The sequence below is a fragment of the Terrapene carolina genome, unplaced genomic scaffold (genome assembly GCF_002925995.2).
Source record: "Terrapene carolina triunguis isolate 2854851 unplaced genomic scaffold, T_m_triunguis-2.0 Scaffold742, whole genome shotgun sequence".
Lineage (NCBI taxonomy): Eukaryota > Metazoa > Chordata > Testudines > Emydidae > Terrapene > Terrapene triunguis.
In genome coordinates this window covers 6868-24610 of record NW_020665093.1, presented here as the reverse complement: position 1 = coordinate 24610, position 17743 = coordinate 6868, and the positions used below count along the sequence as shown (strand labels likewise).

The 17743-nt window shown below is 39.4% G+C and overlaps 1 protein-coding gene across 1 annotated transcript; it reads right to left on the bottom strand.

Annotated features, from left to right (window-relative positions):
• Window positions 1–208: 208 nt before the first annotated feature.
• STON1 (stonin 1) lies at window positions 209–16739 on the bottom strand. Its single transcript, XM_026660257.2, has 4 exons — window positions 16701–16739; window positions 14178–16151; window positions 2929–3131; window positions 209–2023 (listed from the first exon to the last, which is right to left on the bottom strand). Exons 2-4 carry the CDS (start codon window positions 16099–16101, stop codon window positions 1949–1951), a joined length of 2202 nt encoding a protein of 733 aa, XP_026516042.1. The 5' UTR covers window positions 16102–16151; window positions 16701–16739; the 3' UTR covers window positions 209–1948.
• Window positions 16740–17743: the final 1004 nt, after the last annotated feature.

The window sequence follows — 17743 nt, the reverse complement described above, 5'->3', positions numbered from 1 at the left end:
TGATTCCACAGTCTCTCAGCACTCACTCATTACTGGGGTCCCACGCACCTAAGGCTCCGACAATCAGTGCATTTGTCTGGACCTGGTAACCCTTAGCTCTCAAGGTTTCAGCCAGAGGGGCATATTTCTCTACCTTTTGAGCTCGGGCATCGTGGAAGGCTGGGGTCCTGTTCTCGAACGGCACTGTGACTTCCACCATGATGGTCTTCGTTGGTGATGATGATGTCCAGTCACAGTTGGCTGTCGGTTCCAGGGATGGCGGAGTTTACAGTAACCTTCCCCATGGGTGGCGGGATGGCTCTGGCCAGGTGATCTTGGATGGCGTTGTGTCGCAGCTGAATTACACTAAGAAAATACCCTACTCTGCATCAGTGATTTCTGCTCCAAATGTAAAACTGACCTGCAAGATCTCAAAATTCTGCTTCCACTTGGCAAAGGAGCAACAGTAATTGCTCTTTGGTAATGTTAGTAAATGTTGACATTTTAAGTGACCAATGTAGTTGAATGAGTTTAAGTGCCCATTGCATTAGCTGGAGCCGAGCAAAAGGCAGACATGCTGTGCTAGCTTCCCCACACAATTCTGTCAACATAATCAGTGATGACTTGTGCTTTCAGTCCTGAGCTATGTTGAATAGACACTGATCATCATGTACGATTATACCAGTGGTCCTAGAGTGTATTCCCATCTGCCCCAAGCACTAAGTCAAACCACATATGAGTGCAGGTAACTTCAGTGGACATTTTTAAACAATTAAGCCTTAAAAAATCAGAACTTTGATCATAAAATAAAGCCAGACAAAAAAAATTCTGGTTAAAAAATACAAAATTCCTAAAGGATATAAATCCCTAAAGCCTGGTATATAAATATAACCATCAATTTTCCTCTGTAGCAAATTCCTTTATAGATGGCAATGTAAGGACAATTCTAACTTTCCCTATATGTTTGCATTCCCCTCTGCCTTACAGTTCAAGGCAGTGATGCCGTACAGGCTCTAGTTTCAAACCAACATCTGGAACTTGAGTCTTGAAAGACATCCAAAATAACAAAAAACAACGAGTAGTGATTAGCCACCTTTATAACTCATAAGGCTAGATTCTCAACTCATGTAAATTGGCAAAGCTGCATTGAACTTAATGGAGCTATGCTGATTTATGTCAGCTGAGGGTCAGGCCCTGTTCACTTTCCGAGGCACTGAAATAAATTAGCCTCACCTTGGCATGGGAATTTCAATCAAGATTGCCTGAGATTTTGCATTCAACAATCTTAGAGGAAACAGTGAGAGCAACATTTACAACCCCTGAAGGGAGAGAATTAGCAGTTTTATTCCTGAGGAAGTTCTCTCACTCTACATTATGTGGAAACTCTTATTGGGAAATAAGCGTATGCTTGTGCTGTTCACAAACATGGAGATTTACAAACTGCATATTTACAAACTGCACTCAAATATGCAATTGATCCTGCTGCACACTACCCAGGTCCTGGTTTGTGCCATAAGTATTTTGGATGTTTTTATTGTTAAATATCGATATGGCCAACAGATAATTTTTTTATAATAGTGATATTAGTTCTCAACATGGAGCATGAGACCATTCACAAGTAATAGATACTTTGCAGAGACATATATTACAGTCTGTACACTAAGGGCTCAGTCCTGCAAACCTATAACTGTACAATCAGTGCTTACTCACACCAGTAATCCCATACTGGGCTGCTCATTTGAATTAAGGCTAATTAAATGACTAACAATTTGCAGTATCAGACCCAGAAGCATTACAAAAATTGTGAAAAGTGGATTTTCAACTACTGTATTTATTATACATTAGATCATTGCACTTTTTCTTACAATAAAAAATACTTACTATGGAAATTAATACCCACTAACATTTTCCTTCATTGATTTCATATTTAAAGAACATGTAACCATGTATTACAGTGCCTTGTCTCCTTTTACTGCATTAGGCAGTTGCTAGCCTTATCTGGGTCTTCTCCATCAAGCCTGATCCACTTCTTTTCAATTTCAACCTGTGGTTAGAAAATATACATGTACAACATTAGCAAATGATTGGGTATTAGAAGTCTGATCGTGCACTACTGAAGTCAATGGGATTTTTGACATGGACTTCAGTGGGTGCAGAATCAAGCCCTACAGGTGGAGGCCTGAAATACAGGGCTTGAGATCCAATGAATTTCAAATCACCACACCCAAAATTTGTTTGGTGGGGAAAAGGGAAGTTGGTTTAGCAGGTCTGGTTTGGGCCCCATCTCTAAGAATCATGTGTTCAGATCAAGGATATTCTTTTATTAAATAATTACTGTGTTCAAAGCCATTAAGCCAATAAATAAATGCATGCAAGATCATATGCTTAAAATGCAAGTCACACACACTTAGGGCCTTACCAAATTCACCGTCCGTTTTGGTCAATTTCATGGCCAGAGGGTTTTAAAATGGGTCAGTTTCATATTTTTAGATGTTTACATCTGAAATTTCAGTTTTTTAATTGTGAGCGTCCCAAACTAAAATGGAGGCATGGAGCGGGTCACAAAGCTGTTGTAGGCTGGGCACGGGCTTGACACCCTCACTTCTATGCTGCCTTCAGAGCTGGGAAGCTGCAGAGCTTCCTGCAGCTGGAGGAGATAACCAGAGGTGGGTCTGATCTCCCCCCAAGAGTGGCCGTGCAGGGGAAGAGGAAGTCCTGTCTTTCCCCAGCCCGACAGACTGGCAGCTGGAGCCCGGTGAATGGTAGGAGCCCCTGGCAGGGGTGCCCACCCTGTCCTTCCCCTCCAAAAACTACATTTCATGGGGAAGGTCTGATTTCACAGTCCATGACATGTTTTTCATGGTGGTGAATTTGGTAGAGCCCTACACATACTTTGTAAATGGTGTATCAGAACAAAAAGACTGCAGAAAGCAAAGAAGTGAAGACTACCTGGCAGTTGTAGCAAGTTTTCTGGTTCAAATGTTTCTGGGGCTGAACATCACACTCTATGCCCAGCGATTTTACTTCAGTCCCCGAGGCACACGCATCAAGCATGTCAAACTGTACAGTTGCAAATGGATACCAGTCAGAAGGTATTTCCTGGTCTGATCCAAGTTCTAGTTTGTAAGACAGACTGTGTGGCTGATATGGGCCTTTGAAAGGAAAAATCACAGTTCATTATTTTCTCTCCATTTTTAGTACATGGTTAATTTGTTAACTGGGTATGGTAATGCTATCTTTTAGTAAACTGTAGTTGATACATAATGCAAGATTACTCTATCATCTGTCTAGCTATTTATAAAGTGCCTAATCACTTGGTATCTAGGCACAAGATTACATCCGTTATCATTTTCTGCCTATTTCAACATATTTCTATAGCAGTCATCATAGTTCTTTCAAATCAATTTTCACAAAAGTCACCAGATACATTGAAGGCTGGATTAATGGATGGACATCATAAACCTGTGTCTAGGGCCATGGCTCCTGGATTTAAGTGATTACATTAGAATCTCAGCTTTCATTTTTTAAAATAATTCAGTTTCTATCTCACATGGGTGTGAAGAAAAGCTTGAAAACATGACCCAAGTGTAACCATGCTGTGCTGTCTGCCAACAGTCTGAAACAATAGCCCTCCAATGGACGAATTACCCCATGTATCTCAATGGGGTATTAAACTCTGAGGCCTGGCCTACACTTAAAATTTAGATCAACATAGCTATGGCGCTCAGGGGTGTGAAAAATCCACACCCCTGAGCGCCATAGCTATGCCAACCTACTGCTCACTGTAGACGCAGCTAGGTCGAATGCTCCCAGTCAACCTAGATACTGTTGCTGGAGGACATGGAGTTCCTACAGTGGCAGAAAAACACTTTCCATTGCTGTAGTCTGCATCTATGCTAAGAGCGTACAGCAACATAGTTATGGCGCTGTCACTATGCTTCTGTAGGGTCTAACGTGTAGACATGACCTAAGACCCACTGCTCTGGGCAGCTTGCCAGCACTCCCATATCAGAATATAATGTGTGTGGCAGGAGAACAAGAGAGCAGTACAGAACGCCTCCTGTCCAAGCACGTACACCCCAACTGCTGAGATAAATGTGTGGGGACCTGCTGCTACCCTGGCATCTCCAAGATGTGGGGAGCTCTAAAAATCCAAAAGGCAGGGGGAATCCCATGCCACCATTCCTGACTCTTTACAATTGCATGGGGCCCCCAGCTGCTGCATAGTGAAGAGAGGGCCTGTGTTGCAGTATGCCCCAAATTGCCTTAATCTGGTCCTGGATCCTATAAATTCAGTTTTTTAAAATAACTTGGGAGAGGCAGGGGAGTTCATTTTTCCATCTGTTGGCACACAAGCACTTCAGGGTGAACAGCTAGATTTCCAAAGACACTGAAATCAGGAAGTTTGCTTTGTGAGGTCAAGCAAAATATTGGAATGAAAAGAATCTTCTACATCACAGCTTCCTGTGCAAAGTCTTCAGAGCAAAGTAAGTGGTCGTGCTGTCTTTTCTTCCTCCCCAATGCTTGTTAAAGCACGTGTAGTGTCAGTATAGAGAGGAACTGTGTACTATAACCACAGTTTGGCTTCAGGCAGGAAAGCAGTTACAAAAAGGACTGACCATACTTTGTGAATGGGACTGTAGGTTTAGATTTAATCCATTACAGTGAATGACATGTCAACCTGCAGCATAAAAGTGCCTATTCTTTATAAATTTACATTTCTCAGTGGCAACCACTAAACAGGGAGGATGAAACTAAATTTATATGAAGGTAAAGAAAAAGATTATATGCTTAGCATTATTTGTCATGTGGATGTCATCAACACATAGTGCACTACATTCACAACTTCATCAGCAATTCATAAGGCAAAAATGGACCTTTGAAAGAAAGTAGGCAAAGTAATTACCCACAGCATCAATGCATTGTGAGAGGGTAAACGAAAACTAATTTAGCTATAATAAAATACAAAATAAAAACCTAATAAAATACGAGGGGAAATAAAGTGACCTTTACTTTGTAAAAGTAACCACTGTCATCAGGAAACAGAGTTTCTCTCTTGTTAGTTTTGAATATCTATTACTTGTATTAATCAGTTCTTACAACCTTAGACTGTCATATGGAGTATAGATATACTTAAATGTAACATTTTTAAAGTATTTCAGAAATATTTCAGATATCTTGAAGTCTTATTCAAGACCTTGTTGTTAACCAACTCTTATCCCGAATCTTTTATTGAGACAAGATCATTATCTATATTTATGGCACTATAATTAAATCTTAGTCAGAACTTCCACTATGGGTCCATATTTTCAGAGTATTTAGTTTGGTGTGAACACAATCCAGTATGAAATGTGGCATATAAAATAGGATTTTCAAAAGCACTCGGCACTGGCCTAACTCTGCACTCACTGAAGTCAATGGTAAAAGTCCCAATGAATTGAAAAGTCCACCGATAATGTCTCTAGCAAGGAGAACATCTTAAAATAATTTTTAGAAAATAACACATATTTGACCAATTTTGATAGCTAACTAGCAGCTGGAGCCCAGTGAATGGTAGCCCCCGGCTGGGGCACTCCTAGCCCTGCCCTCCAATAGCTATATTTCATGGGGGAGGTCTGATTTCACATTCCATGACATGTTTTTCACAGCCATGAATTTGGTATGGCCCTACCTATCATAGTGGCCAATATTGATTCCTTGTTCTCTCATGTCAGTCTTTATTCATCTGTTGTCTCTTGTTTTATACTTTGATTGTAAGTTTCTTGGGGCAGGGTCATTTTTTGCTCTGTTTGTACAGCACCTATCACAGCAGGGTCCTGGTCCATGACTAGGGCACTTAGGTGGTACAGTAATACAAATAATTAACAATAATTTCTATCCCTCCCTCTTATGTCTCTTTCCATCTCCAGTACTTTCTCACAGCCTGACCTGGGCTGCTTTCTCATCACCCATAGCATTTGCTGATGTTGCAACTCCTTCCCTTTCCCCTTGCCAACTGCTCAATACTCTCTAGCCAGTTCCATCCCTCAGTTTCCTCGGGGTCTCTCACTGAAAGCAGGGAGGCTGCCTGGAGGCTGGAAAGGCAGAGAGGGGAGTATCTGTCACGAACCCCAGTTACTCTGGCAGACAGTCAAAAGCAGGGGAACTGAAAGGGGACGCCAGGAAGGAACCATAAACCATGAGCCACAGATCAAAGCCAAAAGTTAGGCACTTCTAGTAGAAAATTGCTTCTCAACCCTGTATACCTTACTAGAATCTTCTATGTGGTAGGTACAAGCAACATTTTGGGCCAACTGTAAAAATTAATGTTAATATAGTACTTTACTGCACTTGTACTTTTCTCATCCATACACTGATAGACCATTCTAAGCTGGTGAATAGATTAATCACACCAAGCAGTTGCTGTCTATCTGCAGAGTCTTTTCCTCAAGAGTGTTTATAAAACAAAAGAAAAACAAGTTAAATTGAAAAACTGCTCAGGAGATATTCAGTCCAGTCCTGTGACCTTTGGGCATGAAGCCCAGCCTTCTCAAAAGCACCATGTGTCATGTCTTTCTAGCCAGACACTCTTATAGCCTTTCCCTACTCAAAGGGAGTGGTGAGCTGGGCTGGAACAAACCTGATAGCATCCCTGTACCTGAGTTTGTGGGTCAGTCTTTCTACAGTGGGTATCAGTGCCCTGTAATGGATGAAATGCCAGAGCTACTCAAGTGTGTGAGATCTCACCCTTTAGTGACTGCAGTCTATAAAGGATAATGCCTCTAATTCTACCAAATGTGCAAGAGTATTTAATGCAATGTCATTAGTTAATATACTTTTAAAAACAATATACTAATCTGATTCTTATCTGCTGGTAACACTGTGATACCACACGTTCTCACAGTGACTTTACAGCCATAGGACCAAATCCTGTGCACCTTATCCATGCAAGGAATCACGTTGTCTTCAATAAGATATAGCATATTAATTATAGTAACCAGAATTTTGTCCACATTTAACATTTTTTCACTTCGGGGGGGAGTGGGTATGGGAGGGCATATTTACTAGAAATCTATTTGTACATTGTTTTCCTACTGTCATCAGCACCTTTATTAAGAAATGGAACACATTTGCATTCATTCTATTCTACTCCATTTTCAATGGGTAGCACTTTGGAAGAAAAGAGCTATCCTAAACAGAAAAAGTACATTTAGAGATGATATTTCAAACAGTAGGCAGATGCATATGTAGTCCACATACAGGCTGAGGCAATTTAAATTTAACATTTCCCTTCTTTTTTTGTCTGTTCTATATTTCCATTGCAAGAGTCCCTGTCTCTCCCTCACACACACAATATCAAACTGGGAAAATTTAACATCCTAATTATTTTAAACCATGGGCACGCTTATAAAGGGCTACAGCTATAGGATATAAAAGGTAAAAATGAGAAAGAACTATTTTAAAATTTTTATTTGCTTTTTTAAAAAACAGTTTAGAATTTAAACTTTTGAGTGATGGAGGGTCTAACAGGGAAGATTGTTGATTGGAGGTGGTGACTTTGTACTAAAGAATAAATGAAAGCTGCACTTAAGTACATAACAACATAAGAATGGCCATACTGGGTCAGACCAAAGTTCCATCCAGCCCAGTATCCTGTCTACCGACAGTGGCCAATGCCAGGTGCCCCAGAGGGAGTGAACCTAACAGGTAATGATCAAGTGATCTCTCTCCTGCCATCCATCTCCATCCTCTGACAAACAGGTTAGGGACACCATTCCTTACCCATCCTGGCTAATAGCCATTGATGGACTTAACCTCCATGAATTTATCTAGTTCTCTTTTAAACCCTGTTATAGTCCTCGCCTTCACAACCTCCTCAGGCAAGGAGTTCCACAGGTTGACTGTGCGCTGTGTGAAGAAGAACTTCCTTTTATTTGTTTTAAACCTGCTGCCCATTAATTTCATTTGGTGGCTCCTAGGTCTTATATTATGGGAACAAGTAAATAACTTTTCATTATTCACTTTCTCCACACCACTAATGATTTTATATACCTCTATCATATCCCCCCCTTAGTATCCTCTTTTCTAAGCTGAAAAGTCCTAGCCTCTTTAATCTCTCCTCATATGGGACCCGTTCCAAACCCCTAATAATTTTAGTTGCCATTTTCTGAACTTTTTCTACTGCCAGTATATCTTTTTTGAGATGAGGAGACCACATCTGTACGCAGTATTCAAGATGTGGGCGCACCATCGATTTATATAAGGGCAATAAGATATTCTCAGTCTTATTCTCTATCCCTTTTTTTACGATTCTTAACATCCTGATTGCTTTTTTCACTGCCGCTGCACACTGCGTGGACGTCGTCAGAGAACTATCCACGATGACTCCAAGATCTCTTTCCTGATTAGTTGTAGCTAAATTAGCCCCCCAGCATATTGTATGTATAGTTGAGATTCTTTTTTCCAATGTGCATTACTTTACATTTATCCACATTAAATTTCATTTGCCATTTTGTTGCCCAATAACTTATTTTTGTGAGATCTTTTTGAAGTTCTTCACAGTCTGCTTTGGTCTTAACTATCTTGAGCAGTTTAGTATCATCTGCAAACTTTGCCACCTCACTTTTTACCCCTTTCTCCAGATCATTTATGAATAAGTTGAATAGGATTGGTCCTAGGACTGACCCTTGGGGAACACCACTAGTTACCCCTCTCCATTCTGAAGATTTACCATTTATTCCTACCCTTTGTTCCCTGTCTTTTAACCAGTTCTCAATCCATGAAAGGATCTTCCCGCTTATCCCATGACAACTTAATTTACATAAGAGCCTTTGGTGAGGGACCTTGTCAAAGGCTTTCTGGAAATCTAAGTACACTATGTCCACTGGATTCCCCCTTGTCCACATGTTTGTTGACCCCTTCAAAGAACTCTAATAGATTAGTAAGACATGATTTCCCTTTAAAGAAACCATGTTGACTTTTGCCCAACAAGTTATGTTCTTCTATGCGTCTGACAACTTTATTCTTTACTATTGTTTCAACTAATTTGCCCAGTACTGACATTAGACTTACCGGTCTGTAATTGCTGGGATCACCTCTAGGGCCCTTTTTAAATATTGGCGTTACATTAGCTATCTTCCAGTCATTGGGTACAGAAGCCGATTTAAAGGACAGGTTACAAACCATAGTTAATAGTTCCGCAATTTCACATTTGAGTTCTTTCAGAACTCTTGGGTGAAGAGTTCTGGTCCCGGTGACTTGTTACTGTTAAGTTTATCAATTAATTCCAAAACCTCCTCTAGTGACATTTCAATCTGTGACAATTCCTCAGAGTTGTCACCTACAAAGGACGGCTCAGGTTTGGGAATCTCCCTAACATCCTCAGCCATGAAGAATTCATTTAGTTTCTCCGCAATGACATTATCGTCTTTAAGTGCTCCTTCTGTGTCTCGATCGTCCAGGGGCCCCACTGGTTGTTTAGCAGGCTTCCTGCTTCTGATGTAATTAAAAGGTAATAACAAAATGTTTTTTGAGTTTTTGGCTAGCTGTTCTTCAAACTCCTTTTTGGCGTTTCTTATTACATTTTTACACTTAATTTGGCAGTGTTATGCTCCTTTCTATTTACCTCACTAGCATTTGACTTCTGCTTTTTAAAAGATGCCTTTTTATCTCTCACTGCTTCTTTTACATGGTTGTTAAGCCACGGTGGCTCTTTTTTAGTTCTTTTACTATGTTTTTTAATTTGGGGTATACATTTAAGTTGGGCCTCTATTATGGTGTCTTTGAAAAGTGTCCATGCAGCTTGCAGGGATTTCACTCTAGTCACTGTACCTTTTAATTTCTATTTAACTAACCCCCTCATTTTTGCATAGTTCCCCTTTCTGAAATTAAATGCCACAGTGTTGGGCTGTTGAGGTGTTCTTTCCACCACAGGAATGTTAAATGTTATTATATTATGGTCACTATTTCCAAGTGGTCATGTTATAGTTACCTCTTGGACCAGATCCTGCGCTCCACTCAAGCCTAAATCGAGAATTGCCTCTCCCCTTGTGGGTTCCTGTACCAGCTGCTCCAAGAAGCAGTCATTTAAAGTATCGAGAAATTTTGTCTCTGCATTTCGTCCTGAGGTGACATGTACCAAGTCAATATGGGGATAATTGAAATCCCCCACTATTATCAAGTTCTTTATTTTGATAGCCTCTCTAATCTCCCTTAGCATTTCATCGTCACTATCACTATCCTGGTCAGGTGGTTGATAATAGATCCCTACTGTTATATTCTTATTAGAGCATGGAATTACTATCCATAGAGATTCTATGGAACATGTGGATTCATTTCAGATTTTTACTTCATTTGATTCTACATTTTCTTTCACATATAGTGCCACCCTCCCACCCCAACCCCACATGACCTGTTCTGTCCTTCCGATATATTTTGTACCCCGGAATGATTGTGTCCCATTGATTGTACCCACTCCACCAGGTTTCTGTGATGCCTATTATATCAATATCCTCCTTTAAACACGAGGTACTCTAGTTTACCCATCTTATTATTTAGACTTCTAGCATTTGTGTACAAGCACTTTAAAAACTTGTCACTATTTATTTGTCTGCCCTTTTCTGATGTGTCAGATTCTTTTTTATGTGAATGTTTCTCATCTGATCTGGCCCATACTTTATCCTGTTCCATCCTCTCCTTCTGACTAGAACCTAGAGAATCTCTATCAATAGACTCTCCTCTAAAAGAAGTCTCTGTCCGATCCATGTGCTCCTCTGCAGCAATTGGCTTTCCCCCATCTCTTAGTTTAAAAACTGCTCTGCAACCTTTTTAATGTTAAGTGCCAGCAGTCCAGATCCACTTTGGTTTAGGTGGAGCCCATCCTTCCTGTATAGGCTCCCCCTATCCCAAAAGTTTCCCCAGTTCCTAATAAATCTAAATCCCTCCTCTCTACACCATCATCTCATCCACGCATTGAGACTCTGAAGCTCTGCCTGCCTACCTGGCCCTGCGCGTAGAACTGGAAGCATTTCTGAGAATGCTACCATAGAGGTCCTGGATTTCAGTCTCTTTCCTAGCAGCCTAAATTTGGCCTCCAGGATGTCTCTCCTACCCTTCCCTATGTCATTGGTACCTACATGTACCACGACCACCGGCTCCACCCCAGCACTACACGTAAGTCTATCTAGATGCCTCGAGAGATCCACAACCTTCGCACCAGGCAGGCAAGTCATAGGGTTCTCCCAGTCATCACAAACCCAGCTATCTATGTTTCTAATGATCGAATCTCCCATTACTAACACCTGCCTTTTCCTAATGACTGGAGTTCCCTCCTCCGGGAAAGGGTTAAAGTTTTGCTGGGCTTTTTCAAGATGTAATTTGAATTTCTAGTTGGTAAAATATAAATTATCTTGCTATTTTGATCCATTTGTTAATCTACCTTCTTGCACCCATATTTCTAGAAGGCATAATTTCTGGAAATGGTATTACATACAAGAGAATGTAATAGTTGTCATTGCCTTGCAAAAAATATTCCAAAAGCCTCACATACACAATGCATATCCAAGGGGCCTTCATTCTCCAGCACTTACTAAGACAGAGCAAGGTATTCTTTAGTCTTATTTATGCCTCTTGAAAATAATGCATTGTTCTATTAATCTGAAACTGTCACTAAAAGTAAGGTTTTTAAAAATGAATCTTTATTCATATTTTTCTCTTTTTAAAAAAATCTATTTTTCCTGAATGAAATTAAGTTAACTAGCTTCCCCAGAGGAAAAAAATGAACAATTTCCATGTGTATGATTAAAAGTAGGGCTGTCGATTAATTGCAGTTAACTCACGTGATTAACTCAAAAAATTAATTGTTATTTTAAAAATTAATCGTGATTAATCGCAGTTTCAATTCCACTGTTAAACGATAGAATACCAATTGAAATTTATTAAATATTTTGGATGTGTTTCTACATTTTCAAATATATTGATTTCAATTACAATACAGAATACGAAGTGTATACTGCTCACTTTATATTATTTTTATTACAAATATTTGCACTGTAAAAATGATAAAAGAAACAGTATATTTCAATTCACCTCATAAAAGTACCATAGTGTAATCTGTTTATTGTGAAATGCAACTTACAAATGTAGATTTTTTTTGTTACATACCTGCACTCAAAAACAAAACAATGTTTTTAGAGCCTACAAGTCCACTCACTCCTACTTCTTGTTCAGCCAATCACTAAAACAAACAAGTTTGTTTACATTTACAGGAAATAATGCTGCCAGTTTCTTATTTACAATGTCTCCTGAAAGTGAGAACAGCCATTCGCATGGCCAGCATTGCAAGGTATTTACATGCCAGATATGCTAAACATTCATATGCCCCTTCATGCTTCGGCCACCATTCCAGAGGACAGGCTTCCATGCTGACGACGCTCGTTAAAGAAATAATATGTTAATTAAATTTGTGACTGAACTCCTTGGGGGAGAATTGTATGTCTCCTGCTCTGTGATTTACCCTCATTCTGCCATATATTTCCATGTTATGGCAGTCTCGGATGATGACCCAGCACGTTGTTCGTTTTAAGAACACTGTCACTGCAGATTTCACAAGACACGAAGAAGGTACCAATGTGAGATTTCTAAAGATAGCTACAGCACGCAACCCAAGATTTAAGAATCTGAAGTGCCTTCCAAAATCTCAGAGCGATGGGGTGTGAAGCATTCTTTCAGAAGTCTTAAAAGAGCAACACTCCGATGCGGAAACTATAGAACCCGAATCACCAAAAAAGAAAATCAACCTTCTGCTGGTGACATCTGACTCAGATGATGAAAATGAACATGCATTGGTCTGCACTGCTTTGGACTGTTATCGAGCAGAACCCATCATCAACATGGACGCATGTCCTCTGGAATGGTGGTTGAAGCATGAAGGGACATACGAATCTTTAGCGCATCTGACACGTTAATATCTTGCAACGCTGGCTACAACAGTACCATGCGAACGCCTGTTCTCACTGTCTGGTGACATTGTGAACAAGAAGCGGGCAGCATTATCTCCTGCAAATGTAAATAAATCTGTTTGAGCAATTGGCTGAACAAGAAATAGGAATGAGTGGACCTGTAGGCTTTAAAGTTTTACATTGTTTTATTTTGGAATCCAGTTTTTTTTATACATAACTCTACATTTGTAAGTTCAGCTTTCATGATAGAGTTGCACTACAGTACTTGTATTAAGTAAATTGAAAAATACTATTTCTTGTATTTTTACAGTGCAAATATTTATAATAAAAAATAAATATAAAGCAAACACGGTATACTTTGTATTCTGTGTTGTAATTTAAATCAATATATTTGAAAATGTGGAAAACATCCAAAATATTAATATTATTAACAGCACAATTAATCGGTCTTAATTTTTTTAATCGCATGATTAATCGCAAATAATTTTTTTAATTGCTTGACAGCCCTAAATAGAAGCTTAGTTGCTTTTTTTTTTTTTTTTTTTTTTTTTTTTTTTTTTTTTTTTTTTTTTTCAGTGGGCATTTATTTAATGTATCACCACCACAGAGAAGGAATATAACCCAAGGCACTATGGTGTCACTGTTGATATTTTTCTATGAATACAAACTCAGAATATTGAAACTCAACAGACTTCTGGACTCCAAGGGAGATTGACCACAGCACCTTCTAACTACACTCACACTATCTCTTGGCATGAAGATGCTATAAGCTTAAGACTCCTGGGTTCTAGTCCCAGCTCTGCCACTGACCAGCTCAGTGATGCTGGTCTGTTTTTGATTCCCATCCCATCTTTGTCTGTCTTGTCTCTTTAAATTGTATGATATTCATGGGCAGGAACCATTTTTTATTATGGGTTTACAGAGTGCTTAGAACAATGGGGCCCTGGTCTCAGTTAGGGGCTCTAGGCACTACTGTAGTACAAGTATTGAAGAAGCTACCGCCATCAAGATGAAATTGCCCATTAGAAAAAGCATTTAAGGTCAAATTCTTCTCTCATTAAAAGGCCCAGTCCATCTCCCACTGAAGACAATGGGAGTTGCACTGGGACTGGGCCCTTACACTGGTGTAAATTAGGAGTATTTTCCCTGAAGTCAATGAAGTTATACAAGTATAAGATCAGCGTGAGAGAAGAATCAGGCTCCTCCAGTAGAAGAGCTGTACCCAAAAAATACTATTTTGATAATGCAGAATATATTTACTTGAGTTTTTATCCGGAAGTCTGTCTATCTTCCACACTACAGCCCTATAGGCACTTTCATATTTTGCTGTTCCAATTGAGACCTGAATTACAGGATCAGATTCAACTTCATGTAAAGAGCCAAGGCATGTTTTTCTGTTCATTTTTGCTTTTAGGGACTTCTGTCTTTGGAGATTCATTGTCCAAAGTGCTTTGATCCACTGTGCAGGAACTGGAAAGCGTATCATGACATTTTCACAGTATTTCATGGAATGCAAACGTGCTGGAATCAGAGAAGTAGAAGACATGTTTATAAAAGCCTGAAGTTCAATGTATGCTCCTTGAACAACTACTGCAGCCTTTAAAGAAAATGGAAGGTCTTGCCCATTATACAATGTCTTGAAACGCATCAGTTCTAATCTACAGGCATCCAGGGGTATAAACTTAATAATTCTAGATTGCTCAAACTCATGTGTTTTGACACACTTATGGAAATGGTAGTCAAGAATATCAATCCATTTCTTCTCCAGGTCCTTGTCAAAATAACGTTCATCTCTTTTCTGAAGCTCTAGATCATTTAAAGTAAAAAAGCATTCAGTATTGCCATTCACAAAACACATACAATAAATGTGTGTGATGACAGCACTTTCTACGAGTTTTCCTTCTGTTTTAGTGATTTTCCCCCAAAACTTATCCACTATTTCTAGTATAATTTCTTGTTCCTCATAATTTCTCTTTTGCTTACAGATGACTGGAAGCTTCATTAACTCTTCCTCAACTGTTGCAAGGAAGTCAGTGAAGTCATTGTAATCCGTGGTTCCTAATTTTAGCATCTGCTCCACCTCTGGTTCATGGACCACTTCTGCTTTGGGGTGGAATTTTCTTTTCTCTGTATAAGACACATATTCAATCTTCACGGTATGGATTTTTCCTGAAACACTACAGTTCTCTAGCTTGGGTTCTGACAGTTTACAGTATGGTTGAAGCTGGAATTCTTTGAAAGGTTTTTCAAGGCCCTTCTCATAGTACATTTGTAAAATGCCCCCAGGTAGGACTTTAAGATAAATAGGACCCCACTGCCGAGATGACATCATATTCTTCTTCTCAGGAATTCTTAGCATGATAGGCCAACCATCTTTTTTCTGGCTCCTGAAGAGACTGTGTGGAATAAAAGAAGAGAGATTATGCCATGCATGTATGCTGGAGGCAGACAGGCTTCCCAAAGTATCAGTTTGCAAATGTTCAAGCCTTTCACAGATATAACTGAAGGAATTCTGATTGAGACTTTTCTGATCATGGCAAGTGTCTTTTTCTTTAGGATGGCAAATACCTCTGCAAAGCTTTTTATCCTTTCTTTGTGTGTCAACATTACAGGGAGACATGCTAGTTGAACACCCCTCTTTCCAAAATAGAGTTGAAAAAGCACAGTCATTCTGAAAATATTGGAAGCGTTCCAATTCCAACTGATCTTCTACTTTATTGCAGCTTTCTTGGTAAGTAGGATTTATTTCACCTGGGGTTGCTTGTTTAGAGAATAAAATCTTAGGTGGATTATCATTAGCTGCAGTGCTCAGTTTCTGAAAAGCTAAGGAAGAACAAGTCCCAGGTGGTGGGTGAAGGTTAATGTTTGATGACAATTCAGGAATAGGATAAAAAATGTGAATTCCTGATTTGGGGATACAGGGACTTCCTGGATACTCTTTGGTAGGTGTAGAAAGTGGAGAGTTACTAGGAGGTCCAGGATTTAAGTAAAAGTCAGCTATAGGAGAAGAAAGTGGAGTGCTGCTTGTAGAAGATGACCTACTGGAAGATTCATGCATATTAACAAGATTGAGATTAAGACCATTTGCTTTACAGGTATTACGATTTTCCACTGATTTTTGAGGAGATTGAAAGAGGGGTTCATCATCAAAAGTGACCCAGTTTGCTGGATATGTGGAACACATCTTGTAGGAAAAAACTTGAAACACTTATACAGGTATCACCTCTGAGTCATCTGTTAAGAAATAACACAAAACAAGAACAGACGTGATAAGAAATAAATGCAATTACTTTTGAAAAAAACTTATAACATTCAAATTTCATAATGCCTACATTTTCATGAGCATCCAGTTTTGGGCGCCTCAATTTCTGGATGCACAACTTGAGTCACCTAAGGCTTGATTTTTAAAGTACTGAGCACCCATAGACCTCCAATTGATGCCACAAATTGGGCACCCAAACTTAGCGGACAGCTTTGAACATTTGATATACACACCCACACACACTGTAAGTGGAGCTGACAGAAATACCTATAGGTAAGATTGCCTAACATTTTCCATTATAAGGCTCTGTTATCTTTGGCAAAATAACTGTTTGAGCTGAAATTTTCATGCTGGGTATCTGCCTCATGATGAATTTTTTGGGAAAGTTCAGCAAAAATGGCTCATCTGTTTCCAAGATGGAGGCTAGGGGGAAAATGCATTGTTTTGCCCATGTTAAAAAATTCTTACAACTGTTTTGCTGAGAAGCTATAGCACCTCCATGCTTTGGGGCAGAAACTTACCATTTGGAAGAGGGGCATGTGTGCGCGTGGAGGAAGCTGGGTTCTCTCACCCTATGCCCTTTTTCTGTCTCTGAAATTTCACCCAAATTTGGCTGAGTTATAAGCCTCTGAAATTATAAATTTACATATCTCCGAAGTTTGTTGTGGCTGGCAGAAAAATTCCCTGAACATTCCATCTGTACTGAGCCTGATCTACCCACACAGAGTTCTGTGCCAGCCACAATTCACATGCTCCAACAAGAGGCTGAGCAGAACTCAGGCCAGGGAGACTGATGCCTAGGCAGCATGGAGGAAAAGGAAACAGTCAAACTCAAATGCATACGACTAGGTGCAGAGGGACAGGATGGAAGGGTCCTATGGAGGAAAAAAGTAATTAATGTAATTAAAGACTGTCATATTACATAATCATAAAGGGGCATATTAAGGTTGCACAAGCAACTTGAATTCTGGCATTTCTTAACTTTTGAGTGCTACACTTTACAACCTTAAAACATTCTTAACATAGGAATGTGTGCATGGAGGGTGTGTGTGCTATATATAATTTTATTTACAAACACTTAACTAAAAGTTCTACTCACTCCACTAGACTTTTGTGCTGGCTCTTTTCCTGATTATGGTTGTTGGTAATAGCAGTAGGGAGAAACACATCCAAAGTGTGGGGGGAAACATATTATTCTTGCCCTTTGTACCTGTGATGTCAAAAGCCAGCTTTGAAGGAAATACTAGGCTTTGTCCCCACATAAGTTTAGTATCCATGCCTTTTTGTTCTTCAAGACAGCTAAGAATAAATAACTTAAGCAAAACTACACGAAAGTAACACTGAAGCATTCAGAATAAATTGTGGTGTTACAAAGTATCTTCATTGTCTATGCTATGGTGAGCCAATTTTTCCCAAACCACATAAAGTTTTCTATTCTGTAAGTACTGTAAATAGATATGGTCACCTTAGGGCTTCTTACCATCAGGATGTACACATTGTTAGCAAGATATGACTGAAAATTCCACATATAATTTGTTTTGTGGTTGTCTGAAATGGTTCACAT

Bases quoted from the DNA above. Each gene is read 5' to 3' on its own strand.
- STON1 (XM_026660257.2), bottom strand. From the start codon at position 16,101: ATGTGTTCCACATATCCAGCAAACTGGGTCACTTTTGATGATGAACCC. The intron at 3,132-14,177 runs GTAAATATATTC...TTCCTTTCAAAG, and splicing joins ACTTCCGGATAAAAACTCAA to GCCCATATCAGCCACACAGT. The intron at 2,024-2,928 runs GTAGTCTTCACT...TTCTAACCACAG, and splicing joins AAACTTGCTACAACTGCCAG to GTTGAAATTGAAAAGAAGTG.